The sequence below is a fragment of the Takifugu flavidus genome, chromosome 6 (genome assembly GCF_003711565.1).
Source record: "Takifugu flavidus isolate HTHZ2018 chromosome 6, ASM371156v2, whole genome shotgun sequence".
NCBI classification, from domain to species: domain Eukaryota; kingdom Metazoa; phylum Chordata; class Actinopteri; order Tetraodontiformes; family Tetraodontidae; genus Takifugu; species Takifugu flavidus.
This window is the reverse complement of record NC_079525.1, coordinates 1,333,960-1,360,405: the sequence shown is the minus strand read 5'-3', so window position 1 is coordinate 1,360,405 and position 26,446 is coordinate 1,333,960. Positions and strand designations below refer to the sequence as shown.

Below are 26,446 nucleotides of genomic sequence, written 5' to 3'. Positions count from 1 at the left end.
AGAAGACTGAGAAATGCTGCAGGAAACAACACACACACACACACACACACACACAGATACCTTACTTGTAGCTGCACGAAGGAAACGCACAAGTGCAACTTCCTGAAGTAAAATGAATGAACTTTTCAGAACATCTCATAACCCAAATACCAAAAAAACTCAGAAAAATTATCTTCTTGTGTATTTAGATTTTATTTTGTCCATATAGAAGAGGATATCAGAAGATAATTTACATATTTTAGTAAGAAAGTTATACATTATAGTTAAAAATGGGTTTATAAATGGCACCATGTCCTAATGTAATGGTATTTATTTGTTAGGGACATTGAATTTTTATTATCTTTACCTCACTGTGTTTGAGGAGGTGGACCTGCACTCTCCCCTTGATCAGTTATAGCTATAGACATAATTTCTTTATGAATTTGTGCATTTGTCAATTCCTCTTTGCTGACCCCTGATCAGTTTTGAGTTCTACTGTGACTTTGATTATCTTTCACTTCCGTTTAAGCTTAATAACCGTCGTCATACTCGTTCTGGGCCTGCTGCCGGGCCAGCATCGCCTGTATCAAAGCGCTGGGACCCGCAGGAGCAGAATCCTGCAGACTTTCCTCTGCTCGCTGCCTGGCCTGCATGACCTGCGTCATGACATCAGAGCCAGAGTACGACAGGCTGTCCTCTGCTGTCTGTCTGGCTCGCATTGCCTGCACGACAGCGCTGGATGTGTCACCAAAGAAACCTGTCCCGCTGTAGTCCTGATCGGATTCTCGGGTCAGGGAGGCCTGTCTGGCCTGCATGGCCTGTGCGACGGCGCTGGAGGACGACAGGTGCATATCTGGCATCCGATGCACCTCGAACTCCCCATCCTCAGCTCTCTGACGAGCTAGCATGGCCTGAAGCAGAGCGCTCGAGGTGGGGATGTCGGCGGGAACGGGCACTCCACCGGAGCTGCTTCGCTCCTCCTCTTCAAACATCTGCTTTGCCAGCAAAGCCTGAGCCATGGCCTCAGACTGATCACCCTTGGGGAGGTCCTTGGAACGCCAGTTGGTGCGCTAACAAAACAGGAAGGAGAATTATGTACACAACAGAGCTTAGGCCTTCATTAACCATCAAACCCTCCATGACAAACCTTATTTGGATGCTTTTGCTTGACGTATTGGTTCGATTTCTGAAGGTTCTGGAGCTTATCGAGCAAGAAGGACTTGTCTTTCCCCTCCTAATGAGAGAGAGAAGAGAGGATGAGGAAGACAGGCAAGACCATCACTCAAAACCTTTCACCGAAATATGCAGATGAAACCCCTCACATTAATGATCTGCTGTCGAAGTTGCGCAATAAGCAGCTTGCGGCCCTGAGTGACTTGCCAGAAGATGTATATAATAATTCTGAGGAGCAAAGATGTCATTATCTACATGTTGACAACCACGTGTACAGAAAAATGGACAGTTCGTGCACTTACATGACAATGAGTGCGAGAAAAAAGTAGAAGACTTCGCTTCTGATGACGTGGTGATAGATCCAGACGGCCCACTGAGAGCCGGGGATCTGCTGCAGATCCTCTATCCAGACTCCGACTGCGCTGAAGGTGTTGTTCTGCCCCCGGAACGGACCGCACTGTTCTGATGGGGTCAAGCTGCAGAGCAGGACAAAACCAGGGGAGGACTAATGAGCGCAGCCTGTTCGGTGGGATTTAAAAAGAGGCTACAGCGCGCCGTCATACCTCCAGGCCGTGTACGCGACGATGGATAGAGCTCCCACAAAAGAGGGGAAGAAGAGGAGGGCGATGAGGATGGTTTGCATCTGAGCTGCCCTCCCTGTTCGCTGTGGGGGCTGACAATTCTGAGCCAGGCTGACCTTGAGATCAATCATGAAGCACAAACTTTACATTTCAATCTGACTATCAGCCCCACGACTCTCTGTGGCCGACGTCTCCTCAGAGGATTAAATGGCAACACTTTAGGCAGACGTTCGCAAAGTTCATGAAATATTCAACAACACCAAACCCGGTCTGGGTCCAGTTACCAAAGGCCTTTTATTTTACCCTTCAGGGAAGGATGAGCGTGGTCTAGTTTAATGGGACCTAAAGGTTAACTTCTGTGAGACCAAACGTCCCGCCTGGCTCTCCCTGAAGAGCTGTCAGTTATATAATAGCGCTCCAATTAATTTTTCAAAGCAGGTGTACAAACAGGGTAACACGATCACTTCAGGCATCTGAAACAGGGACGCACGTGGATTTACCTTCTTTACATAAAACAAGATGAAACATTTGAGAATCTGGATGAGCGGCAGCAGTGGAGAGAAGTAGATCCCGATCCTGCTCAGACAAACGGCAGAAAAATGAACCTGTAACAGCGTTAGAGCCCGACAGGAAGTGCTGTAGGGTCAAGTAGCCCATACCAGGACAGCGTCTGAGCATAGATGAGCTCGAAGACATTTCGGGCCACGTCAAACTCCGGAACACCCAAACTCGGCAGCAGCTTTCGCCCAATCAGGCTGTAGAAGAGAAACAATGATGATTTCTGATCGGAGCATTAACCTTTAAACCATTAACAAAAAAAACACCCACTTGCTGAGAAACTCTCCAAAGAAGGAGCCCAACAGTAGGAACAGGAAATCAAAAAAGACCAGTCGGTACAGAGCTTGTCCCACCATGGACTCCCAGCACTGTGGAGAACACACCCAGCAGTTACCACAGCAGAATGAAGCAGAAACAAATGTGGTGAGAGACTGGAAATAAAGGAGGAACATACAGAAAACTTCTTGGCCACAACATGCATCCAATAATAACATAAGACAGCCAGGATGGACATCTTGAACAACACGTTTCTGTTGACATGGAGGGAAAAATACAGCATTATTATGTCCTGAGCATGATGTCATTATAGCAAAATGTATTAAAATCAAGTTCATTTCCATCTCACCTGAATAGTTACATTTAAATGGCTATTACTGAACTTCATTGATATTAACTTGAAAAGCAAAAGCCTATAATGAAGGGGCAGCCAGAAAGGTCTGCTGCCTCATTAAACACATCAGCGAAAGCCTTTCTCCTTCTTTCTAAGATTACAGCAGGAACTGGTTCTCCGTCTTCTAGAGCAGCCTCCCGGTGACCTTCCTACTCCCTCACCTCACCACGAGGGCGTAGATCTGCTTGCGCTGGCTGGAGTACACCTCAAATTTTTTGAAGAGGGCGTAGAAGAGCGGGACCACCAGGTTCATCAGAGACACAATGAAGGGAACCAGGAGCGTTTGAGCCTCCTGAAGCGGAGTCCAGCTGGACTCATCTGTTGTACTCTATGATGGAGGGAGAGAAGAGCAGCAATGGACAAACACTTTGGTCTAATATTTGGGATCTGTCAATGAGTAGTCTGAGCTATGACTGAGCTCATAAAGAAGGAACCAAACAATAAAGTGGAATCATGTCATTTGCAAAGTAAACAAAAAACTCATATGAGCGTGAGCACCTGCTGCTCATACTGGCAGAGGAAATAGATGCCGGCTCCACAGCCAAAGGCCAGGCCGGTGGAGAGGAGCCAGAAACCCAGATGAACCCCAAAATGCTTCATCTTTTCAGAGAGGGTCAGCATCTCCTTCTGGGCTCCCTCCGACAAAGACTCCTGGAAAGACGATGGAAGTAAAAACCAAGAATATTGAAAACTGAAGGTCACGTGGTGCTTCGGGAAATGACACCTGGGTGGTTACATTTGGGAAAGTAGGAACCAAATGTTAGAATCCAGGAGGCAGCTGTGAAACTCCTCACCTTGAGTTGAACACTCAGGTTGTTCTTGCGCTGCTTGACGGCTCGCTCATTGGTCACGCTAAAATCCCAGGTGCACAGGAGCTGCCACGCGCTGTTCGACGCCGGGTCAGCAAGCACGTAATTTTTCTTGAAGGACTTGGCCATGCTGAGAAGGACGGACATGGCTGAGAAAATTCCAATCAAGAACAACGTCCATGTAAAAGCAAACCGCACCTACCTGAAGATGAGAGCAATGCCACACAGAACCATGTAGAGCGAGATGGTGAAGAAATAGGCTAGCTTCATGTCATACGCCACCAGACCCACCAAAGTTTCATTGCTGTAGCTGCCGTAGTACAAGACGCTGTAGTTGAAGTAACCCTGCAGGTCAGGAGAAAGATTTCCACAGTAGTGAGGAGGCAGCATCGTTACTAGAAAATGCGTTCCCCTAGAACTGAATCCTAATGTAACATCTGAAGAGCGGCAATAACAGAAATTCTAAAATTACAAATCCGCAATGTTGCATTTAGGGAGATCTTATAATGGCCAGAAGCAAGATGAACCCTCCACATCAATCATGATGGCTCCTGACATCTTTAAGATAGCTCCTGAGATGTTGTTCCTTCTTTTTGGACTGTGTTTTTCAAAGTTGGATTCGAGGTACAGTTGCAGGGGTGTAATGATGCTATTATGTCACTGATATCTGGTCCGTCCGGGCTCAGGACGTCAAAAGTATGACCCGCCACTCAAAAAAGCTGGATAATGTTGAGCGTGATTGTTGTTCTACTTCCATCGACCACCAGGGGGCGATCAAGTCAGCCGGAAGGATGAGACTCACTTACAGCTCCAGTCAGTAGCTCCAGGCCCCTGAAGCTCACCCCCTCAGGAATGTTGGGCGAATGGTCATAAACCAGCAGTGGGATGGTGATGAACCCAAAGTTGATCAGGAACGAGACGACGTTGAACATGAGGAGCCACTTGAGGAACAGGAAGTAGGTGAGGACGCTGGTGCCGAACCTGCCGCCTATCTCCTTCATGGTGCCGTGCCAAAGCTGCAGAGTCTGCCTGGCTGACCTTAAAGCGTAGCCCCACCTGCGGAGAGTCTGAGAGAACCGCCGAGCTCTTTACTTGCACAGCGGCAGTGCGTTTTGCTGCACGGCCGAGTGGAGACTCACCACCGACACATTCTCAGAGAAATCTCTGAAGCAGGTGAAGTGGTGGGACTGGGTTGCAGACTTAAACGCCAGTACTTGGTTCCTGTGGGGTAAATACAGAGATCCAGGAGTGGATTATAAAAGCAGTATTCTCTGGTGATTTATGTGAGAGGTTGCAATGTCAGAAAAGCCCCTCTTAATCAGTTTTAATTGCCTTCTTTTGCACCTTTGAACCAGAGTTTTATGGTTGTCAGCAGGGCGCGGCGACCACAATAACGCTGAAAAGAATCCACATCATCTTTAATGGTCTGTCAAACGCACCTAATAGATTTCTTCTCTTGAAAGCTCATTGGCAGGTCCCGGATGGCATCAATCCGTTCCCGTGTTGACATGTCAACAAGGTCCTTGACCAGGTTTTGCTCCTCTGTCACGCACAAGGTGGGAAACAAGGATCTCTCTGTTATTCGCGCCAGTTTTAATAGTCTGACACCTCGAAACACTCATACCCGTCTCCATCTCCTTCTGGAGGGCGTCCTCTGTGGGAGCCAGGGGGGGCGGCTCAGCGTCGGGAAACACGCTCATTCTTCTCGTCGTATTTCCTCTCCATCTCATGCTCATGTTTCCTGAAGGAAAACAACATTCATTTCATTTTATCCTTAAAGAATGAAAGGAAAATACAACACAGAACCAGGAAAGAGTTAGCTGTTATGTTTTAGGTTGCTACCATTACTCTGCCTAGTTTCAACCTGTCCAGTAACCAAAACTATAATCCATTAATGACAGCAATGAATGATTAACAATATGTAGTTTTTTAGATTTCAGGATTCAAAATCATCGTCTGGGGACGGTGAACATGAACCAAAACACTTTCACCATCTGAGTTTGCTGCTATTGATAGTCTCTATGAATGACCCCATCCATCCCTCCATCCATCCCTCCATCCATTTTTAACCGTTTTATCCCTTCATTAGGTGGTGGGGGTGGAGCCTATGCTAGCAAGGCAAGGCTCCAGCTCATTGCAGAGCTGACGTACACAGACACCCACTCACACTTAACACCTAATGTCAGTTTAGAGTAGTCCTGAGGAATCCAGTGTACCCGGGGGCAACCACCGCAGACATGGAGAGAACACGCAAACTCAGCAGAGAAAAGATTCAACTTGTTTTGGAGCAACAATGATGCATCTGTCATCCAGGTGACTTCCTGGTCATGTTGCTGATTAACCAAGACTCTGGTTGAATGTCTCATCCAAACACTTCAGTGTCTGTCTGCCTTTACAAGGGTAAACAGCAGAGGCACATATATCATAGAAAAGAGCAGAGTGCGAGTCATTTAAACATTACCTGTAAAGGAAGAAGGAAGTCGAACACTTCCAGAGCCAGTGGAGATTTGAAAGGTAGTGTGACCTGAGAACACACCAACATGTGTCACTTAGCAACACAGTTGAGCCAAAAGGACACGTGACTTAATTGTGCTCCCTGTACATCACAGGGGATATTTATATATATATGTGTGTGTGTGTGTGTGTGTGTGTGTGTGTGTGTGTGTGTGTGTGTGTGTGTGTGTGTGTGTACAGTTATATACAAGGTATGCGATCCAATTACTGTGATTGTGGTGCCATGAAGGACTCCCACTCTGATTTGAGATGAGATTCATGGCAATGCTCTCTCCCCCCCTCCAGCCATCGTGCTGCCAGCCGGGCAGCGCTGCATTTGCTATGCCGCCACCACCGCCAGCTCGGTCGTTCGATGAGTGGTGCGAGTCCGCCCTGATGTCCCTTTCATAAGGGTTGGTGTGGTGGCCTTTGCTGGGAAATCTGGGAAAAGATAAGAGACAGATGTAGAAGTGTAATGTTTTAAAGTTTTAGTGGACACGCTTAATTATAACACTTCTCTGTTAAACAGATATTGGAGTGTGTAATATCCTAAAACAAATCCAACTAGGAGTTATAATACAGTAATTCATATATTATACATGACTTACTGTATTATACACAGAGAAACACACACACACACAAATGATTGTATTGTCACACACTGTATATCATTACATTTACTCACATCCATATATCCAATTGCTGTAAGTTCTAAAGTGTATTATTATTATTACTTTGCCATTAAATCTCAACAAACCTTTTCTCGAGTTCCAGGGTCTCGCTGTCATGATAGGCGAAGTTGAGGAACCCTCCACTGCTGGACTTTGACATTAGGTCCTTTAAAGTGGTGTTTTAAAGCATCAACGATCCTTCAGCCCTGGTGTTCACGGTCGGTGCCCGATGTGGTGTTTACATAGTCCAGATCCAGGATTCATGAGTGTGCTATTGTGCGAAGCTGTCATGGAAAAGTTAAGCACCGGCTGTATTAGACTTCTGATTTCCAGCCAGAAAAAAGTGTTCAGGCTTCCGTCTGTGCTGTGAGTGACATCTACATTGTGTGGGGCACCAGAAGTGTAATCCGATCTTCTATTCCCATTTGCACATGATTAATTTAAGTGTAATTTTAGCTTTCTCTATGATCGCTTAGATCCATGGTTCTCATAACAGCGCCACTGAGGCACACAGGAGCAATTTACTCAAAACTGCTGTCAAATTAACAACGCCTAACACACTGGGAACAGAAATAATGTATACTATAAATTCTCCCACTATAATTACATATCTAAAATTACATTATGAAAAAAGAAACAAAACTTGTTACCTAGGGGTGATCAATCGCATGCTGCACCGCTATAGGCTAAGTGAATATGCCTCCTACCAGGAAGCTACTCTGAACTAACATGTTGAGGTAAAAGTCCACAGCTGAGCAGCAGGTGTAAAGAACATGTTAATAATATGGTCATTACACCCAGAAGTGACAGCAGGGAGGGCCGGATTTAAATAACAAGCTCAAGATGGAGAAATTCATAGATAGATAGATAGATAGATAGATAGATAGATAGATAGATAGATAGATAGATAGATAGATAGATAGATAGATAGATAGATGTAATTAAGTAATGGGGTGTGGCAGGCCACACAAACCACGCCCCCTACGACTTGCGACCTCGTCCAAATCAACCAATCATAGATGTTTAAAAGACTCCCGGCCCAACCCACTTTTCGTGATGAGGGCGTGGTTTGTAGTTTCCGCGGTCCGCAGCTGGAAGAGCTGGGTTTTCTGTCAGTCCGGAAGTTGGTCTTTGGGAAAAAGTGTCATCTTCCTGACAACAGAGCAGCCACTGCCCCGTTGTTAAACAACTGTTTTCGGTAAATAGTTCTTCGATTGGAATATTGGAATACACCAACACATCTGGGATTTGGCCAGAACCGGCAACAATGGAGGTCGACTCAGGTAAACTTGCGATGTTGGTCTTTGTAACGGGTTAAAAGTTGTGTATTAGCTAGGTAATGCTAATAACTACGCTGCTGACACAAGTTTTTTATTTCTTTATTATTAGTTTTAAAAGCCTGCTCGATTCTAGTTGGACAACTATCGTGCCAAAGAAGTTTTTGTTGCTGACTTTTGTTTGCTATTTAACGAAAAAGTTGCAGCCTGTAAATCCCCAGAGTGATGGTGAAAATAAAAAAAGATGCACATGCAGTTTGAAAAATTCAGAAATAAATGGTATGCATAACGGTTCCAAATTTACAGTGTTTAATTCTAAATTTGAGGAAGTATGGTTAGATCGTGGGACCTGGATCTATTGGTGTGACAGGATTTGGAAGAATTTCCCAACAATTTTTACCATGTAGCTTCCACTGAGGACGATCATTGAAACCATATTCTACTACAACAATGTCTTCTTGAAAGCAGTCTGAATCCTTACATACTTTCTCTTGTTGAAGTCTTCTACACTGATCGCAACGGCCCAGTCACCAGTAATCCATTGTTGGACCAGCTGCCCAGTTACCAGTCGCTGCTGTACCGCAGGAAGCCATCGGCTGGAGGCAGCAAGCGAAGACACAGCAGCAGAGGACGTCTTGGCTCGTCTGGTAGTGGAAAATGGGTCGCGAATACCATCAGCAGACAAGAGGAGAAACAGAAGCTGGAGGTGAAACCCATACGTGAGCTCGCCAAGCCAATGGCCGAAAAGCGCAGAGACAAGTGAGACAGATTTGACTGTAAAACATTACCAAAAGGGGAGGTTTAAATTTTATCCAAAGTTAGAGTTCCCCTTCATCCATTCGGACTCTCTGTTCTTGCCAGTACACAGCGCTTGGCTGAAACTCAAGAGCTCAGCAGTTGGAGCCAGTTCAGGCGAAGCGCCCGCAGGTTTCTGAGGAGGTTCAAGGAAGATGGTGAAGAATGGCTGGACTCAGTGAAGCTCTGGAGGAGCGACATCCACCTGATAGAGGGTGAGGGAACGGCACCTCGTCCACAGCATCAGCGGTGAATCTCTCGTGGGCGATTGGGCGTTTACCGAACTCCTCTCCCTGCTTTACGTTCAACAGGGATGTTCGGCACGGGGATCCAGTCGTACTTCTCCTTCCTGCGCTTCTTGGTCATGCTAAACTTGATCATCTTCCTGCTCATGTTCAGCTTCGTCATGCTGCCCATCATTGTTGCCCCGCACGCCACGGGAAACATCAGCTACAATCAAAATGATGGTGAGGAAGCTCCCCTTTTTCTAAATGTAGTTTCTGAGGGACTCTTATTTTTTCCCTCCTGCTAACAGCTGAGTAGCGTTCGAGCCCAATCGGTGTCTTCAATAGTGCAGTTACGTTGATTTCGACAAAAAGGAAACCCAAAGGTTTAAACCTTTCACTGTAGGAAGCGCGTGCAGCGTGTATCCCAGCAGTGCTCGCCGAGGTTTGGTCATCTTCCATGAGCACATTGCAGACCTGCTGTCCGGTGGGGTGAGCCTTTTTTTTCTTCTTCTCAATAATAAGAGCAGAAAACAAACGTCCTTTTTCTCACCCACCTTTTGATCCCACCCTGCAGGGCTTCCTGGAGCAGACCTATCTCTTCTACGGCTACTACAGAGCCGACAAAATCGTCTTTCCGAACGCCACCTACAATCTGGCGCTGGCGTACCTCCTGGTGACTGTGGCCTATCTGTTCCTCAGTCTCATTTGGATCGTGAAAAGGTAGCAGAAATGGCAAAACCCCCAGTTGGGCCGATCAGCGTCTGATTGAGGTGATTCTCCAAGGTCGGCCACGGGATTCAAACGGAACCTGGTTCAGGATGCGGATCGCTTCCAGAGCTTTTGCAACAAGATCTTTGCTGGCTGGGATTTCTGCATCACCAACGAGAACGCCGCCAAGCTGAAGAGGAGCAGTTTGCTGTATGAGCTCAGGGTAAATTACCACCATCCATCCAATAGACGTTGGTGAGGGTAAAATAATAAGATGATCGCTCAAAACTTTTTTCTGTCTGTGTTTTTCTTATGTGAGGTGTAAGCTATTCATCGGTGCTCTCACAGGCTGTTCTTGTCTCTCCAGCGAACATTTAAATCCAATGTTGACACGCTTCATTTTAGAATGTCATGTTCTCCCCAGACGGATTTGGAGGAGGAGAGGATCAAGCAGAAAATAGCAGATCGCACTCGCAAAGAGAAATGTCGGATTTACCTCATCCGCCTCCTCCTTAACCTCTTTGTCATCGCTGTTCTGGCTGCTTGCTTCTACAGCATTTATATGGCCACCATCTTCTCCCAGCAGGAACAGATGAATAACATAAAGGTAGGGAAGCTAGCTTAGACGCTCCGCTAATCATTGACCACCCTCCAAGAAGCATCTGTGATATTTCTTTCCTACAGGAGAACTTCTTGGTGGATCTCATCTATGAGTACCTCCCTTCAATTGTTATCACCATGGCCAACTTCATCACGCCCCTCCTCTTCTCTGTGATTATCAGCTTTGAGGACTACTCCCCGGCCTTTGAGATCCGCTTCACCCTCATGAGGTGCTTTTGAGGATCCGCACTTTTAAACAACTTTATAAAAGTTATACATCCCCCTACAAGGCCACAAAGTCAGACGTTCTAGCTTTAACGTTGATACCGAAGCAACAATGTTTGGACGACTTGTTGAATATCAGCACAGAGAACATTCAGATGTTAATTAATCAGTTTTAGGCAGACAAACCCTCTTTGGTTATATTTCTTAGCTTCCTTGCCAATAAAATTGCTGTTATTGACAGAAGTGAGAGTGGATCCCGAGCTAAATGCATTGATTTAGACCCTTGACCATGTTTCCTTCCCTCATGTCTTCACAGGTGCGTGTTCATGCGGTTGACCAGCATTGGGGTTCTGCTCTTCTCTCTCTGGTCCCAGATCACCAAATGTAAAGAGGAATCCTGCATCTGTGGTTACAACCACCTTCTTTACTCTGTGAGGCCTTTTCCTGCGTCCAAATACAACAACCAGTGCAGCTTTGATACCATCCATCTCTTATGAGTGCTGATGAGGGCTTGTAAAGCTCATCCCCAGTGAAGTTTGCTCCTGCTTCTCCGGGGCTGAATACAGGCTTGTTTCTACCGACAGTGTTGGGAGACCCGCGTGGGCCAGGAGATGTACAAGCTCACCATCTTTGACTTCATCATAATTGCTGCCGCCACCATCTTTGTGGAATTTCCCAGAAAGTAAGATCTTAACAAGTCAGCCTGGTCGGCTGTCGTGTGTAGCTGCTGTGATGATTCCGCTTAATGTTGCAGCACGCTAACAGATATGTAGATTTATTCATATGTTCTGTCTCTAGACACCTGTGTGAGTGATGTTCTGGCCGTACGTCTGGTCAAACCTGGAGGCCGTCTGCCTCTGTCTTTGTTCCTGAAGTCTTTTTCCATGTTGTCGTCAGGCTGATCGTGCGGCACTGTGACTGTGGGCTGGCCAAGTGGTGGGGACAGCAGGAGTTCGCCATTCCTCAGAACGTGCTGGAGATTGTCTACGGTCAGACGATTTGCTGGATCGGTACTTTTTACAGTCCGATGCTGCCTGCCATCTGCACCATTAAATACTTTTTTATCTTCTATATAAAGAAGGTGAGTTTTCCTTTTCCGTGCGCTCAGTTTTGAACAGTCTGGAGTCGGCGTTTGACTGTTGCTGCGTCTCTGTCAGGTCTCACTGATAAACAACTGTCGTCCTGCCACGCGTCCGTTCCGAGCCTCCAGTTCCCACTTCTTCTTCTTGGGCGTGCTGCTGATCGGACTTGCCCTGGCCTGCCTACCGGTCATTGTCAGCGTAGCTCAGTGAGTCTCGATCTTGGTCTAATTTTTTAAAAACAGATTTTTATCAAGTTAGGATTGTTAGTAAGGTTTAGCAAACAACCATTGTTCGATGTTTAGAAACTTATTGGAACTCTGTTCAGGTTGATTTCAGCATTTTGTGACATGAGATTGTACCACCAGGTGGCACTGTTGCATAGAAACTAGGGCTGATTTCTTCAACCGCGTCTTTGTTATTAATCCAGTGAGACAAGTTAGGTTATAAACTGTTAATATGGAGGAATATGAACTGATTCAACATCAGTTAACAAAATCATCACACCCTAAGGTTCAAAATAAGTCCAATCCAAATGCAATAACACATCATTCCCAGGTCATTATTCACATTTCTGGCACCCTGATATTTAGCCTGCTGTGCTGAACAGTGGATGTTTCTTGATTATTTTCCAGTTGAATAGTCATTTAATCTCAGATAGATCTTTTTGTCAGGAGTTTCTTTTTGATTTCTGTTACATATGAGAGAAACTTCACATCTGTCATTTTCTTCCCCGCGTCAACATTAACTTTTCCACATTTGTCACGACCCAGTCTCAACTGCTCTCAGGCATGTGGACCATTTGTAAACTACACCACTTCATGGGAGGTGCTGCCCACTACAGTATCGGAGTTACCTAAGGGACTCCAATCACTCCTCAACGCTCTCTCATCGGAGGCTTTCGCTGTCTCCTTCTTTGTTGTTACATGGTACTTATCCTTTGTTTGCATGTTATATCACGATCAAGCATTTCAAATATTTTTCTGTTACAAGCTTCTCATCACTCTTTTCTGCAGTTTGGCCATGTTTTATGTCATCGCGCTGGCCGGGGCTCATAAGAGAGTTATTAACCAGCTGAGGGAGCAGCTAGTCATGGTGGGGTTTTCTCAGGCCTTGCATTGACCACGTTTTATTACCAGAATTCAGCATCTGTGGCATCCTTGTCCAACAGGAGGGCCGTGACAAGCGCTTCCTCATCCAGAAGCTGTGCCAGGCGCAGAAGGTCGCCGCTGTCAGGTCTCCGGTGTCGAACCCACGCAGCAGCAGCAGCTCCAGCTATCACACCAGCTTTTCCAACAATTTCAACGAACGTTTGTTCCTGGCACACCCGACTCCTGATTCCGCCACACACGTGTGAGAAGCAGTTAGACGTCTCAGGAGCAGACAGATATTCAGTGGGACAAACTTTTGTGGTCTCCCACATATTTGTGTTTTGTATTGTTTTTTTTACCTTTGATGGGAAAAACTTGGGAGCTTCTGTGGACTTTTATTATACATTATTTTTTTCTGGTAATTAATAGTTTTATTGTAAACACTAATAAGACCCCAAAATGCACATATATTTCGATACTGTCAGAGTTGTGTAAGCTTTAACCTAAAATAACACTGTTTTAACTACTGAATTTTGCAAAACTTTCGGAATTGTATGCACTTTACATGTATTAGCAGCCGTTAAAACTTGTTTACAGGGGACTGTGCAGCATGTGTCCTTTCTGAGGTTGCACAATAATGCACAATACATTTTAAATGCAGAACTGTAACTGTCGTTTTTTTCCCCACATGAACATATTTTGTGATTTGTACAACACTAAGGCAAAAGCTCAAGCTGTATTTTCCGGACTATAAGTCGCACTTTTTTTCATAGTTTGTCAGGGGGTGCGACTTGTACTCCGGAGCGACTTAAATAAATACATTATTACAGAATTTCACATGTTCGTTATTTTCACACTGACGACCACCAGAGGGCGCTCTAGGCATGTGCACTGACGACCACAAGAGGGCGCTCTAGGCGTGTGTACTGAGGAACGAGTTCCTTTAGTGACGCAGAAGAAGAAGCGGTGCTTCGTCTATGGCGTTAGACTTGATTGTTTGGTAAACTTGCTCGGATGTTCTTTATGCTATAGTTATCTGAATAACTGTTAATATGTTACGTTAACAAAGCAGACACGTACTCAGGTCGTTGTGGGTCATGTAGCTGAATTTGTTACTTTAGCATACCGTAACGCTATTGCTAATCCATGCTAATGGATTGCTAATTGCCTTTCAAGATTAAATGTATGTTCTTGGTCTCCGATTTTATCAAATAAATGTCCCCCCAAAATGCGACTTATTGTCCAGTGCGACTTGTATATCTATTTTTCTTCTTTATTATGCATCTTTTGGCTAGTGCGACTTAAACTCCGGAGCGACATATAGTCCAGAAAATACGGTACTCAACATACCGCAATATATTGTCCAGTGTTACCCACTGAACCATACAAATCATTGAAAATTAATTTTAATCACACACAATTTTAATAACAAATGGCATGTATAATATCAGTGATTCTATTTATAATATCTTGAATCCAGTTGCAAGTTATTCTTTCACTACTAGTCTCTTGTTTGATTTGTTTTTGTATTGCACACACATTAAATATATGATAACTATTCGAATTGATTCTGAAATTCTGCTATGTTTTCCTTTACCGGCAATCAGAATGTTACTTAATTACTTAATTAAAGACTTCTGGTAAAATAAATATAGTAATGTAATTGGCAGTGCGGTCGTACTACCTCCCTGCCAACAGGGGTCGCTACTACGATTTTGTCGCCCCCTTTTTGACAGCGGCTCAGCTGGGGCGGAACCGGAGGCAGCGTGCTGTTGCTCGGGTCAGCGACAGATCAGTCGGCTAAAATGTTGAGAATTACGATTCGTGCGGATTTCGGAGCCCTATGGGTGCTCTTATGCATCACCTATTCACAGTTTATGACGGCGTCCTCCGATGATATTGTAGTGGCCTGCGGGGGATTTGTTAAATCCGATGTTGAAATCAATTATTCTTTGATTGAGGTGAGAGTGCAAACGTTCTTACTGGTTAGCAGCTTGCTAATGGCTAGCTGGTTTGCTGTCTGCTAGTAAGCTAAACTGGAGGTTAAATGAACATTTTAACTAAGCAACGAGCAAACAAGTTAATGATCTTTTATTCTCTATTTGTCACTTTTGAATTCAAACATGTATTTTACATTTAAGCTCCTGTGAGACGTGTATTTAGCTGTCTTGTCAGGTTAAACATTTCTGCTTCCGGTGACGTTTTATTTCCAATACATTTACATTAATATCTTTATTTGTCTAACGCATGGATCCTGTCGCGTAAACTTAATCATCTGATAAACATGAAGTGATAAATGTTAATCCCCGTTCAGGACTTCACGGGATTACTAGTTTAATTGGTGAAAGCGTCTCTAGACCGAGCATACCGTTTAAATTTGTATTTGAGTTTAATAGGTGCGTGTTTTTTCACAGATTAAACTGTACACCAAACAAGGTTCCTTGAAATATCAAACGGATTGTGCCCCGATCAACGGATACTTTATGATACCAATCTATGACAAGGTATGAGAGTTTTATAGTGCTTGTTTGGGTTTTTTTTAGTAATCTCTATGAACAATGCACCCTTTTTTGCCCAACACAGGGAGACTTTCTTTTGAAAATTGAGCCTCCTCTCGGCTGGAGTTTTGGTATGATTGTTTTATCTCCATCTTTGTATATAACTACATGATAATTCCTGGAATGTCTTTGTGGCTGTTCCTTTCTTTTCTAATTGCTTCTCCCGCCGTCATCAGAGCCGACCAGCGTTGATCTGCATGTGGATGGAGTGAGCGACATCTGCACTAAAGAAGAGGACATCAATTTTGTTTTCACTGGCTTTTCGGTCACAGGAACGGTAAGGGTTATGAAAGAATTTCTCTTATTTTATCTCGAAGACCCTGTATTCTTACCTGATTGGCTGTTTCTGTTTGAAATCGTGTGCACGTGTGGCTCTTTTGCCTTTTTTGCCCCCGACTACCCTGAGAATAAAATGCAAAGGCTGCAAAAATAACTATTTAATTGGAAAAATGAACACGTGGCTGGAAGGAGTGCATTGTACTCTCTGCTGGTGCACTTTCTCTGGAGCCCATTGTGGACTGATGGGTTCTGATGGTGGACTTTTGTAATTGCACTAGATGCAATATTCCAGAAATCTTCTGCTTTCTATTGTTATCTGTTATTTTGTATTTCGCAGGGCGAAGGTCTGGTACTAAAAGATTTTTTTTAGAAATACGTTTACTTTATTTTGCACTGAAAACAAATTGTCAAATAATTTATTTTCCGTGTATATTTGTGTCAATCAAAAACATGCATTTAATTGAATACCCTACGAACTATAATATAAATCATGACTTCTTCAATACATTCAACCCGTCGCTGATTTACGTTATTTAAAAAAGAGGCACAAATCTGAGTCAGTGATCACATTTGAGATGCTGTTTTTGCTATGCTTGTTAAAATCAAAGATGACCTTTTGTGGAAAAATCACATTTGATTGAGTCAGTCTCGAGGTTTAGGAACCATCCTGAGGCTCTGATCCAAAACCTCAGATGCTCCCTTGAGTGCGTTATCGTAACTCTTAGCAGTGAAATAATGACAGATCTTCCCTAATCCTAATCTCTGCTATACTGAGGTAACTAATAAGCCCTTCTTCATCATCATCATCATCGCTCCCTTGAAGATACTGATGTGGGCCTCTGTTGCACAGGTTCTGAGTAAAGGCCATCTCCTGGGTCCGGCCGGAGTAGAAGTCCTACTCACCCGAGCGGGAACAGAGGAAAAACTCCAGAGTGTCGTCACACAGTCTGGAGGAAAGTAAGCGGCTCCCAGACGTGTGGCTTGACCAGTGTTTCTCCAGTATAAACACACTTTGACCTGTTTTTACCTTTTCTCTCTCAGATACACCTTTGTCCAAGTTCTGCCTGGAAATTATGACATCACGGCTGCCCATCCCTCCTGGACCCTGGAGAAGGTGAGCGTTCTTACCTCAGTTTTACCGGGCCTGAGTCAGTAGTGTAAACGTTCCACAGGTATATTGATTTAACTACGTGTACTATATTTTTAAATTTATTAGTTTAAGTATATCATTTTTCATTATGAAAGTCTTTTGATAAATGAGCGTCTCAAATGAAAAAAGTTCAATGCTCCTTGTGATATTTCTGTAAAAGCCAATGTCTTATCTTTTTAATAGTTAATAAAAGATTGACAGAAGGGAATAATAACCAACTACAATCCTCTGGATCAGCAGTAGCAGTGGATCCTGGGGAAAATTTATAAATTAGATTTATAAATAGTGTCTGTGCTGCTGACGCTCCCATTCGTCCAACTCTAAATCTGACTTACCTGATGACCTTTGACCTCCTCCTATAGAGCGCTACCTCTGTGTACGTCTCGAACGCCAATGCCCCAGCCGCCGACCACCTGGTCGTTGGAGGTTATGATGTCACCGGGGAGGTCCGCAGTGATGGAGAGCCCATGAAGGAGGTCACCTTCCTGCTGTATTCTGCCACAGTCAAGAAAGAGGTCGGGAAATATTCTACACATGTAAAGACATTGAACGACTTTATTAATGGTCACATTTTAGTGTTCTTTGAACATCATCAGGGTTGTGTCACCCCAAAACTAAGTTCTTTGCCTCTGCTGTTAGGACGTGAGTGGCTGTAACGCTTCACCCGTGGAAAGAGCCGACGCGGGGGACAGCTCTTTGAGCTACATCTGCAGCGCTCTCTCTCAGGATGACGGGACCTTCGCCTTTCCATCACTGGCCAGCGGCGAGTACACCGTGGTCAGTTGTCCTCATTTTAAAAGTTTCGGAGCCTTGTTAAAAAACCACCCAGATCACGTGACCTTGGTGACTCTGCCTCGGATTCAGGTGCCGTTCTACAGGGGGGAAAGGATCACCTTTGATGTTGCTCCTTCCAGGATGGATTTCAAAGTGGAACACAACAGTTTGAAACTGGAGGTGAGGCGTTTCTCATGCTCGTGTCGATCTGGTTGTGCGCGCTGTTGAAATGTGCTGCTGACTCCCTTCGGTTGTGTCCAGCCCATTTTCCGCGTCATGGGCTTTTCTGTGACGGGCCGAGTTCTCCACGGCCTGGAGGGGGAAGGGGTGCCGGATGCCTCGGTATCCATCAACAACCAGATCAAAGGTAACTGCAGCCAGGCGGCGGCGTCGTGGAAGCACCATCCGTGCACGGCGGGCCTAATGGCGCTGTTCTCTCCCCCAGTCACCACCAGAGAAGATGGTTCCTTCAGGTTGGAGAACATGACAGCTGGCACTTACACCATCCGTGTCAACAAGGAGCTCATGTTCTTCGAGCCAATCACAGTGAAGATTGCGCCCAGCACCCCCCAGCTTCCCGACATCATCACAGCAGGGTGCGACCTGCCTGGTGTTTGAGCTCCACCTTTGTTCTGATTTCACTCGTTCTCCAGCTCCAGTTCTGATTCACGAACTGATGTGGGTTCTCCACAGATTCAGCGTCTGCGGGCAGATCTCTCTCAGCCGCCTGCCTGAGGGCATGAAGCAGCAGGGACGCTATAAAGTGACTCTGAAACACCAGGACCAAGACAAGACCTCCAGGAAGACCGTGGAGTCCGACCCGCAGGGAGTTTTCTGCTTTCAGGCCAAACCTGGAGACTACAGCGTCCATGTAAATTGGGTTTATTTTCACTGAAGTAGAACGTTTTACCCCACAGGCTTTGACTTCAATCACCAAGACCTTCACATTTAGTCGATTATACAGAATAAATGTTGTTGTGCCCTTGAATATGGAAGTTATCTTATCTTAATTTGGACCAAAACTTGCATCCCAAAATGTTTAATCTCAGTCATTTTTGTTGCATAAAGTGATGACGTTTGTATGATTATGACATAATCAGTCTGCAGTGATTAATTGAGGCGCGTTATCAGCGGCGTTCTGATGGTTGCAGCCGTGTGTGTTCAGGTCTCTCTCCCTGAGTCAGAGATGAAAGCTGGTCTGGCCCTGCAGCCTCAGGAGCTGCAGGTGTCCCTCGTGGACCGGCCCCTCACAGACCTCCTTTTCACCCAGTTCATGGCTTCCGTCTCTGGAAAAGTCCACTGTTTGGGTAAGGGTTCGCTCACCTGTCCAGACACAGACGTGTCTGCTCCTCTCCTTATTCCCTTGTAAACACACTTCATGTCTTGCAGCGTCCTGCGATGATTTGTCAGTGACTCTCCAGCCGGTGAGTCGGCAGGGAGAGAGGAGGTCGGTGACCTTACCTGGCAGTGGAGACACACTCAGCTTCTCCTTTGACAACGTGTTGCCTGGGAAATACAAAGGTCAGGACTCCTGGTTGGCGTGTTTCCTTCCCCGTGATGATTATTGTTGCGTGCTCTATATTCTGAAATAGGTGTAACAGTAACGTTGGCAGATGTTAGTTTGACTTTGAAGTCGCACCTTTTCCTTCATAATGTTTGTCAGGAAGTGAATTGGTCGCTACCAGCTGCTAATCCAAACTGGTATTAAGCAGCAGCTTTCCGGACTTCCACGTTATCCTGGCAGAGATTCCGTGCCTTCTGGTGCCACATCCATCTTGCTCTCTGTTCAATAGCCACAGTCTGTTTAGTGTGCCCGCAAGCTGTCTGCACAGCGAGCATCTGAAGCCTGTTTACTCCGACGGTATCGACTGTGTCCAGCAGTGCAGCAAGTTTACTTTCTTCAGCTGAGCACCATCTTCGAATTGAAGGAACATTTCGTCCACAGATTTAAATTACCCAGCCTCATGTGGTGGAAATGCTTTTCTTTTGTTTTTTGTAAAGTTTAAAATCCTGGAGGATTCTTTACCCAGATAGTAACGTGATGTTACATCTGTGATGTGATGTGGAATAGTAGTAGACTTAATTAAAGCCCCAGTATTTATTAATGTTGTACCACTGGAAATGATTATGGAGGCATTTTCAGGGGCTTTTTGTGTTGATGCCACTAGACGTCACTAAATCTCAGTCCCTTTATTTTGTGGGCGTTAATATCCACCATCCAACAGTTCAAATTATGATCATCAACTTAAATTTGACATTTGTATCTAAAATGTGTACACATGTTAGTTTTTAAGGTGTTTATAGCATCAGAGCAGCTGTCCAAAAGCTTTCATCTATCACAGGATGGCTGTTTATTAATATTTCTTATAATTATTCATGATTTGAAGCATTTCTGAGTGGTTACCACTGTATTTACACTTGTTTGTTTTGTTTTTTGACCCAAATATATTTCTTTTCCCTCATCATGTGAACCCCTCAGTGAGTATTTCTCATGAGGAATGGTGCTGGAAGCATAAGTCTGTGGAAGTGGACGTCCTGGACGCCGACGTCTTGGGGGTTGAGTTCAGACAGATTGGCTACATCCTCCGCTGCTCCCTCTCTCATGCCATCACTTTGGTCAGTAATGTCTTCTTACAGGCACCAATCACGGCAGCAAATCCATCTCTGTTATTCAAGCTTAAACCAAAAGTGTTTTCCCACGTAGGAATTCTTCCAAGATGGCAGCAAACCTGAAAACGTGGGCGTGTACAACCTCTCCAAGGGAGTCAACCGTTTCTGCCTCTCCAAGCCTGGTGAGCATGTCTCTCCTGACCTCTCATTAGCTAAACATAGCATCTATTAGCATAGCTACTAAAGGAAAAATGAGCCAACTGTTCCCTTGGTGGAATTCACTGTTGAGAGCCAAAAGGTAGGTAAGTAGGTGTGTGTGTGTGTGTGTGTGTGTGTGTGTGTGTGTGTGACTTGCTTAAATATAAAACTGGAACAAAGCCATTAATCATGTTCCTCTGGCTCGCCCAGGTGTTTACAAAGTCACCCCTCGCTCCTGCCATCAGTTCGAACAGGACTTCTACACGTACGACACGTAAGTAAAGAGTTGCTGCCTCTGTTTATTCCTGGATCAAAAGACCGTGGTACTTTTTGACGGTGCCCTCTGACGATATCCAACCGTGGTGCAACAGTTCAGCCCCCAGCATCCTGACCCTCACCGCTGTGCGGCACCACATGACGGGAATCATCACCACAGACAAGCGTCTGGATGTGACCATCACCATCAAGTACTGAGGACTCCGTCTGCCTCCGCTTTTTTAGTGCATCATGCAAACGCTAAATCTGTTTTCTCTTGTTTTCCCTTGTGTAAGATCATCGATAGAGAGCGAGCCGGCGCTGGTGCTGGGCCCCCTGCGCAGCCTCGAGGAACAGAGACACGAGCAGCAGCTGCATGAAATCGATATGCGCCGCCAGGAACGAGAACGCCGCGCCGCCGAAGAGGACGGAGGAGCCCGAGACGACGGCCCCCCCATCCAGGAGAAAGCCGACGAACTCACAGGCCCGTTCCATTATGACTTTTCCCACTGGGCCAGGTCAGAACCACCGCACGAGCCCCACCAACTGAGCTCTTGCTTGGCAGTAAAAGCTGTTTTTAGACAGATCGCCGGTACCAAACGCCGCCGTTTCGTAACGATGTTGTGTCTGCAGAGCTGGAGAGAAGATCACAGTGACTCCCTCCTCCAAGGAACTGTTGTTCTATCCTCCCGAGGTCGAGGCCACCATCACTGGAGGTGAGTTCCTTCACATGTATGACGGTACCTCTTGAGATGAACAGACCAGTAAAGCTTCCCTCTCTCGGCAGAGTCGTGTCCGGGGAGGCTCGTGGAAATTGTTGGCCGCGCGGGACTTTTTCTCGCCGGCAAAGTGACACCCGAGCTTCAAGGCGTGGAGATTTCCATCAGCGAGCGGGGATCCAGCACGCCGCTGATCACTGTGGCCACCAATGAGCTGGGAGCGTACAGGTGGGTGTCACTCAACAAATGACATCGTCTTAAAAATGGCCGCTCTCGACGTGACCCTAAAGTCCTCTGTTGACTCCACTCTGACAGCGTGGGCCCGCTGCACAGTGACCGGCAGTACGACATCGGCGCCAGCAAAGAAGGCTTCGTGTTAAGTCCCGTGGAGGGAACCCAAGGAGACTTCAAAGCCTTCGCTCTGGCCGGCGTCACCTTCATGGTGCGTCTGGGTGTTCACGGTGAAGCGACCACTCGGTCTTTTAGTGGAAGCGTTCTATAACCCACACCCCCCCCTCTTGTGCGACGCAGATCAAATCCGAGGACGGCGTCCCCCTCGCTGGTGTCCTCCTGTCTTTAAGTGGAGCACAGTTCCGCTCCAACCTGCTGACCCAGGATACCGGGCTGCTCACCTTCAACAACCTGGTAGGCGTCCAGTAAATCCCTCATTTTGTGGTCAATATTGTAATTTTATTTCTTGAGGTCTGAGTTGATGAACGTTCCCTCTCCTCAGAGCCCTGGTCAGTACTACTTCAAACCAATGATGAAGGAGTTCCGCTTCGAGCCGGCGTCTCAAATGATCACAGTGGAGGAGGGCCAGAGTCTCAGCATCGATGTTACTGGCATCAAAACCGCTTACAGGTATGACGAACCCGTAGCGCCCGTTTCAGCGCCGTCTCGCTCAAGAATACCGTTTAAGGACGTAGAAATTGCTCTGGACCTGCAAATATCTGCTAGCGGGTTTCTTGCAGCTGCTACGGAGCGGTGCAGTCTCTGAGCGGGGACGCGGAGAGAGACGTAGCCGTGGAGGCGGTGGGACAGGACGAGTGCAGCCTCTACAGCGAGGACACCGTCACCGACGAGGAGGGGCGCTTCAGACTCAGGGGGCTGCTGGTGAGCGCCTGCTGCCTACGGATACCTGACCGGCCTGGCCTCGCTAAGCATCGCTAACATCAAGAGTTAAAGCTTTTGTGACGTCGGTGTTTCAGGGAATTCTTAACAGATGTCACACTTGTTTTCAGCCGGGCTGCAAGTATCTGGTCCAGCTCCGAGCTGAAGGCAACGACCACATAGAGAGGGCTCTGCCGCAGCACCGATCTGTAGAGGTAAACCTAATCCAGCTTTCAGAGGCTTCAGAGCACAATCCTCTGGGCAGCAGAAATCCTTTGGCTTTTAAAAAGATGCTTCACAGTTTCAGCTCTTGTTGTTTTGCCCGACGCACCCAGGGGGGTCGAGTTTTCTTAGGATCCAAGCGATATGTGGTAATACCCAAACGGCCGGTCCTCGTGAAGAAAGGAGAATTTAGATATTCCGCTGTACGCACAGGACTTGCAGAGAGAGCGCAGGCTCACATTTGGGAATGGGAAATGGCTGCTTGGCTGGAGTCAGATAAATGCTCCTCTCGTTAGTTCTGGAAAGTTCCTCTGACTTGAAGGAGGGTGCTGCAAACTTTTGTAATTGAATTGTTCAAATAACTGTGGGAACCCCGTGATTACACCCTATCAGCAGCCTTATCACATGCGCTCTCTCCGTGCGCAGAACAAAAGCAGCTATAATCCCGCTGCAAGTTTAAACCTCTGTTCATAATTTTAGCTCTGCTGAAAAGTGCGGGGCCTCTAATCTCTCCAGCGAGGCAGGGAATGCTTTAATTCCACTTAATTCTCCAGCTATTATCCCGCTGTGCGACTTTTACGACGCTTTATCCACTGTTCACCTCTGCTGCGCCACAGGGCCACGTTTCTATCGCGTCCTTAATCTGTGTTTCCTCCAAGGTGGGCAGCAGTGACATCGAGGGGGTCAACATCATCGCCTTCAGGCAGATCAGTCAGTTTGACCTCAGCGGAAATGTCCACACGTCTCCTGAATATCTGCCAACACTATCAGTAAGTCGTTCCCGTTTGTCCTTTCCAGACAGCCGCTGGTTTTATTAAACGCCCTCCCTCCCCCCGTCCAGGTGAAGCTGTACAGGAGCGACAACCCGGACAACCCCATCCACAGTGTTTCTCTGGGACAGTCGCTCTTCTTCCACTTCCCCCCTCTGGACAGAGACGGAGAGGTATCCAATGACGCTCGGCCCCGGCCGTGTCCCCGCGGCCTGCTGCCACTGGCTGTAACGTTGTTGTGTTTGCTCCCCAGACCTTCGTCCTGATGCTGTACTCCACGTTGTCCCGCACTCAGTACGACTTCACCTTACCCCAGGTCACCTTCACCTCCAGCGGCTACCACAAGCACATCACCCTGACCTTCAACCCCACTGTGAGGCTGATGTTTTAAAGCAGCACTCGGAGCAAATTAATGCTCGGTTCTCATGACTTTGTGGTTCGGTCCAACAGCGGAAAGTGCCTGACCAGGACGTGGCCCAGGGTTCCTACATCGCTCTTCCCCTCACGCTGCTGCTCCTGCTGGCTGCGTACAACCACGAGAAGGTACTTGAATGTCTCAGAGGTGAGCCTGCTGCTCGGCTGGTGTCACATGTCCCCGCCTCTGTGGCGCAGGTGATCCCCCTCTTGCTGCAGGCGGCCAGTCGCATCCAGGGCGTGAGGACCATGGCCCAAGCCAGCGGAGACGGCGCCGCTCTGGAGGACGCCAAACGTCAGGCCAAGAGACAGAAAGCCAGACGCACATGAATCGCAGCTGGAGCTCGCGCCACCGCTCCGCGCACGACACCCAGGGTTCCAGCCTCGGAGAACAGCTGAGTAGATTTTGGTTAACAAGAGAGACCTTTTAATATCAGGGTGGCCGTGGCTAATCGTGGGCCCCTGTGAACTCTTCAACTGTGACTTGGCCTCGAGCCCAACCCCGACCGCTCAGCACGCATTACCATCACCTCATCGGCCATCCAGACCCCCCAGGTGGAAAGTTAACATTTTTCCAGGGCGACTTCCTGTTTTTTGTGTAGATTTGAATCATTTTCTAGAGTGTTCCTTCATATTTGTGATCGAATTTGAGCCAGTTTTGTCTATAATTACTGTCTGACAGCACCAGGATGCTTTTGGTGTCGGTTTTAATGTGAATGTGGCAATTATGATTAAATACGTCTTTAATTTACCAGCTTTGGAATCAACTCAGACAAAACAGACCTTCACTGTCTCTCATGTAAAAGCCAGTAAGATTATTTTATTTATTTTTCCCCTCAGCCGAGGTTTCACGGAATTCCCACTGAGGGGGGGAGATGACATCTGTTGGCAGGTTGAAAGCAATAAATCAGCTTTGAACCACCCAAAGCAGAGCTGGCTAGCAGTGTTAGCTCATTCTCTCTGGACTAGTCATATTTCTGGCTTATTCCCACGACGCTGCAGTTTTATTCGGTTTTTACTCCTCCAACTCGAGATCACTCATCCTCCAGTCTCGTGAGCCTCGTTTGAGCCCAGAGGTCTGGAATCAACCGGAACTGCCATCAAAAACAGGCGGTTTACACCGCGGCCGTCAGCCGAGCAAAGACGCAGCACATGTGAGCAGTCGTCAGCTCCATCCCATCAGGGTGGCTGGAACACTGAGGATTTAAAATGCTGCCGAGTGATGAACGTTTCTCCATCAGTCGACAATGTCAAGACTCTGTGAAAATTCTTTTCTTTTTCTTTTTAGGCAGGGTGGGTAGGGGCTGTTAACTGGTAGCTAACTTATTAACTTTTTTTTCCTAATCTAATCTGAGTGGTTGATGACATCATCGTCCAAAATTGTGCTTTTTTTTTCTCTTTTTTTTACCGTACAAAAGTGATTCGAAGTGAAAATATGAGTCTTGTATCCTTGAGTTAATCCCAAATGAGCCCAGGTTGTTATATTGAGTCTGTTTTAATCGCAAATGTGTTAAAATGCACTGGAAAAAAAAAAAGATCCAAATTATCTTCTGTTTGCTCATGGATGAGTTGTGGAAAGCTGTAACGGCTTCTGTTTATTGTGCTGCCATAAGAGAAAATTGAATTCTTTGGGTTTGGGAGGGGCTGATGTGTCATTTCAATCAGTCAGATTCTCTTTTTCTTCCCTGATAAAAGTTTGACTGGAACAAAATATTGGTTGTTTTGTGTTTGCGCCTCTAGGGGGCAGCGTAAGATTAGACACGGTCAGTAAGGGTTCAAATCAACAACATGCGCATTATTCTGTCAGAAATCCGACTTCTGGGCCCTTTGAATGAACAGGTGACGCTTGGGAAAAGGTAAAAAAAATGCTGTACAACACTGTAAAAAGTTGATACATTTTTACAGGAGATAGGATGAGAAGTGGAATAAAATTAGCAGCGGTTTTAAAGTTTTAGAACTACTCATTTCCTGACCAGCTTCCATTTTCAATGAACAATAAAGTTGGCGACTGCAGGAAATTACTTTTGCTCCGTCACCGAGGAGACGGAGCTGGGCGACGGGGCTGAGACGCAGCGCGCTGTTGACCCCCAACAGGACAAATCACATCTGCAACCCACATTTTTTTCCTTTTTGACGACATTTAAGGCTCCAATGTGCCCGTCTACACCCACCAGGAGTTGGACGCATGGTAATTATGTCCTTCTGAAGCGTATAAAATAAGGGTTTTAATTAAACTGAGGGGTTTAACATAACAAGAGAACATTTTCTCTGCAGGAAATGATAGAACTCCATATTGGTAATGATTTCTAATATGTGACGTTTCAGACAAACCCCCTTTTTCTGACTTTCAGGGTTTTTCTGAGCTGTTCTCGTCATGCTCGTGTTGGAGTTTCGGTGCTTTAGTTTCTGAGGTCTGTATATTGTTCAAATTGTTCAAAAGTTTATTTCTTT

At 46.2% G+C, this 26,446-nt stretch overlaps 2 protein-coding genes across 3 annotated transcripts; one reads left to right on the top strand and one right to left on the bottom strand.

The window, feature by feature from the left end:
• Positions 1 to 151: 151 nt before the first annotated feature.
• Positions 152 to 8,836, bottom strand: tmc5 (transmembrane channel like 5). 2 transcript variants are annotated; one of them, XM_057035042.1, is made up of 21 exons: positions 8,697 to 8,836; positions 7,021 to 7,218; positions 6,493 to 6,704; positions 6,232 to 6,294; positions 5,395 to 5,511; positions 5,210 to 5,312; positions 4,910 to 4,991; positions 4,577 to 4,837; positions 3,973 to 4,115; positions 3,756 to 3,900; positions 3,460 to 3,612; positions 3,123 to 3,289; positions 2,746 to 2,821; positions 2,562 to 2,659; positions 2,393 to 2,488; positions 2,234 to 2,309; positions 1,716 to 1,849; positions 1,455 to 1,628; positions 1,302 to 1,380; positions 1,127 to 1,213; positions 152 to 1,049 (listed from the first exon to the last, which is right to left on the bottom strand). In XM_057035042.1, the coding sequence occupies exons 2-21, from the start codon at positions 7,092 to 7,094 to the stop codon at positions 510 to 512; spliced, it is 2,880 nt and encodes a 959-aa protein (XP_056891022.1). In that variant the 5' UTR covers positions 7,095 to 7,218; positions 8,697 to 8,836; the 3' UTR covers positions 152 to 509. The 2 variants fall into 2 exon arrangements, with proteins under 2 accessions (XP_056891022.1, XP_056891021.1); XM_057035041.1 differs by lacking the exon at positions 8,697 to 8,836 and adding an exon at positions 7,585 to 7,737.
• nomo (nodal modulator) lies at positions 8,038 to 25,943 on the top strand. Its single transcript, XM_057035045.1, has 47 exons — positions 8,038 to 8,217; positions 8,712 to 8,970; positions 9,073 to 9,221; positions 9,318 to 9,473; positions 9,637 to 9,722; positions 9,808 to 9,953; positions 10,017 to 10,164; positions 10,366 to 10,548; positions 10,626 to 10,771; positions 11,083 to 11,197; positions 11,351 to 11,448; positions 11,664 to 11,847; positions 11,924 to 12,054; positions 12,619 to 12,774; positions 12,862 to 12,940; positions 13,017 to 13,196; positions 14,673 to 14,897; positions 15,351 to 15,440; positions 15,520 to 15,565; positions 15,671 to 15,771; positions 16,624 to 16,730; positions 16,815 to 16,887; positions 17,286 to 17,438; positions 17,563 to 17,700; positions 17,788 to 17,877; positions 17,959 to 18,064; positions 18,143 to 18,293; positions 18,391 to 18,568; positions 18,863 to 19,004; positions 19,087 to 19,218; positions 20,177 to 20,313; positions 20,402 to 20,489; positions 20,716 to 20,779; positions 20,877 to 20,972; positions 21,057 to 21,278; positions 21,394 to 21,476; positions 21,548 to 21,707; positions 21,795 to 21,921; positions 22,011 to 22,124; positions 22,213 to 22,340; positions 22,451 to 22,592; positions 22,721 to 22,804; positions 23,471 to 23,581; positions 23,653 to 23,754; positions 23,835 to 23,954; positions 24,032 to 24,124; positions 24,194 to 25,943. The coding sequence occupies exons 1-47, from the start codon at positions 8,202 to 8,204 to the stop codon at positions 24,323 to 24,325; spliced, it is 5,967 nt and encodes a 1,988-aa protein (XP_056891025.1). The 5' UTR covers positions 8,038 to 8,201; the 3' UTR covers positions 24,326 to 25,943.
• Positions 25,944 to 26,446: the final 503 nt, after the last annotated feature.

Bases quoted from the DNA above. Each gene is read 5' to 3' on its own strand.
- tmc5 (XM_057035042.1), bottom strand. From the start codon at position 7,094: ATGTCAAAGTCCAGCAGTGGAGGGTTCCTCAACTTCGCCTATCATGAC. The intron at 6,295-6,492 runs GTAATTGGATCG...GTGTGTTCTCAG, and splicing joins TTCATGGCACCACAATCACA to GTCACACTACCTTTCAAATC. The intron at 4,116-4,576 runs GTAAGTGAGTCT...CCTGACCTGCAG, and splicing joins TGGAGCTACTGACTGGAGCT to GGTTACTTCAACTACAGCGT.
- nomo (XM_057035045.1), top strand. The intron at 10,165-10,365 runs GTAAATTACCAC...TGTTCTCCCCAG, and splicing joins GTTTGCTGTATGAGCTCAGG to ACGGATTTGGAGGAGGAGAG. The intron at 20,490-20,715 runs GTGAGCATGTCT...TGGCTCGCCCAG, and splicing joins TTTCTGCCTCTCCAAGCCTG to GTGTTTACAAAGTCACCCCT.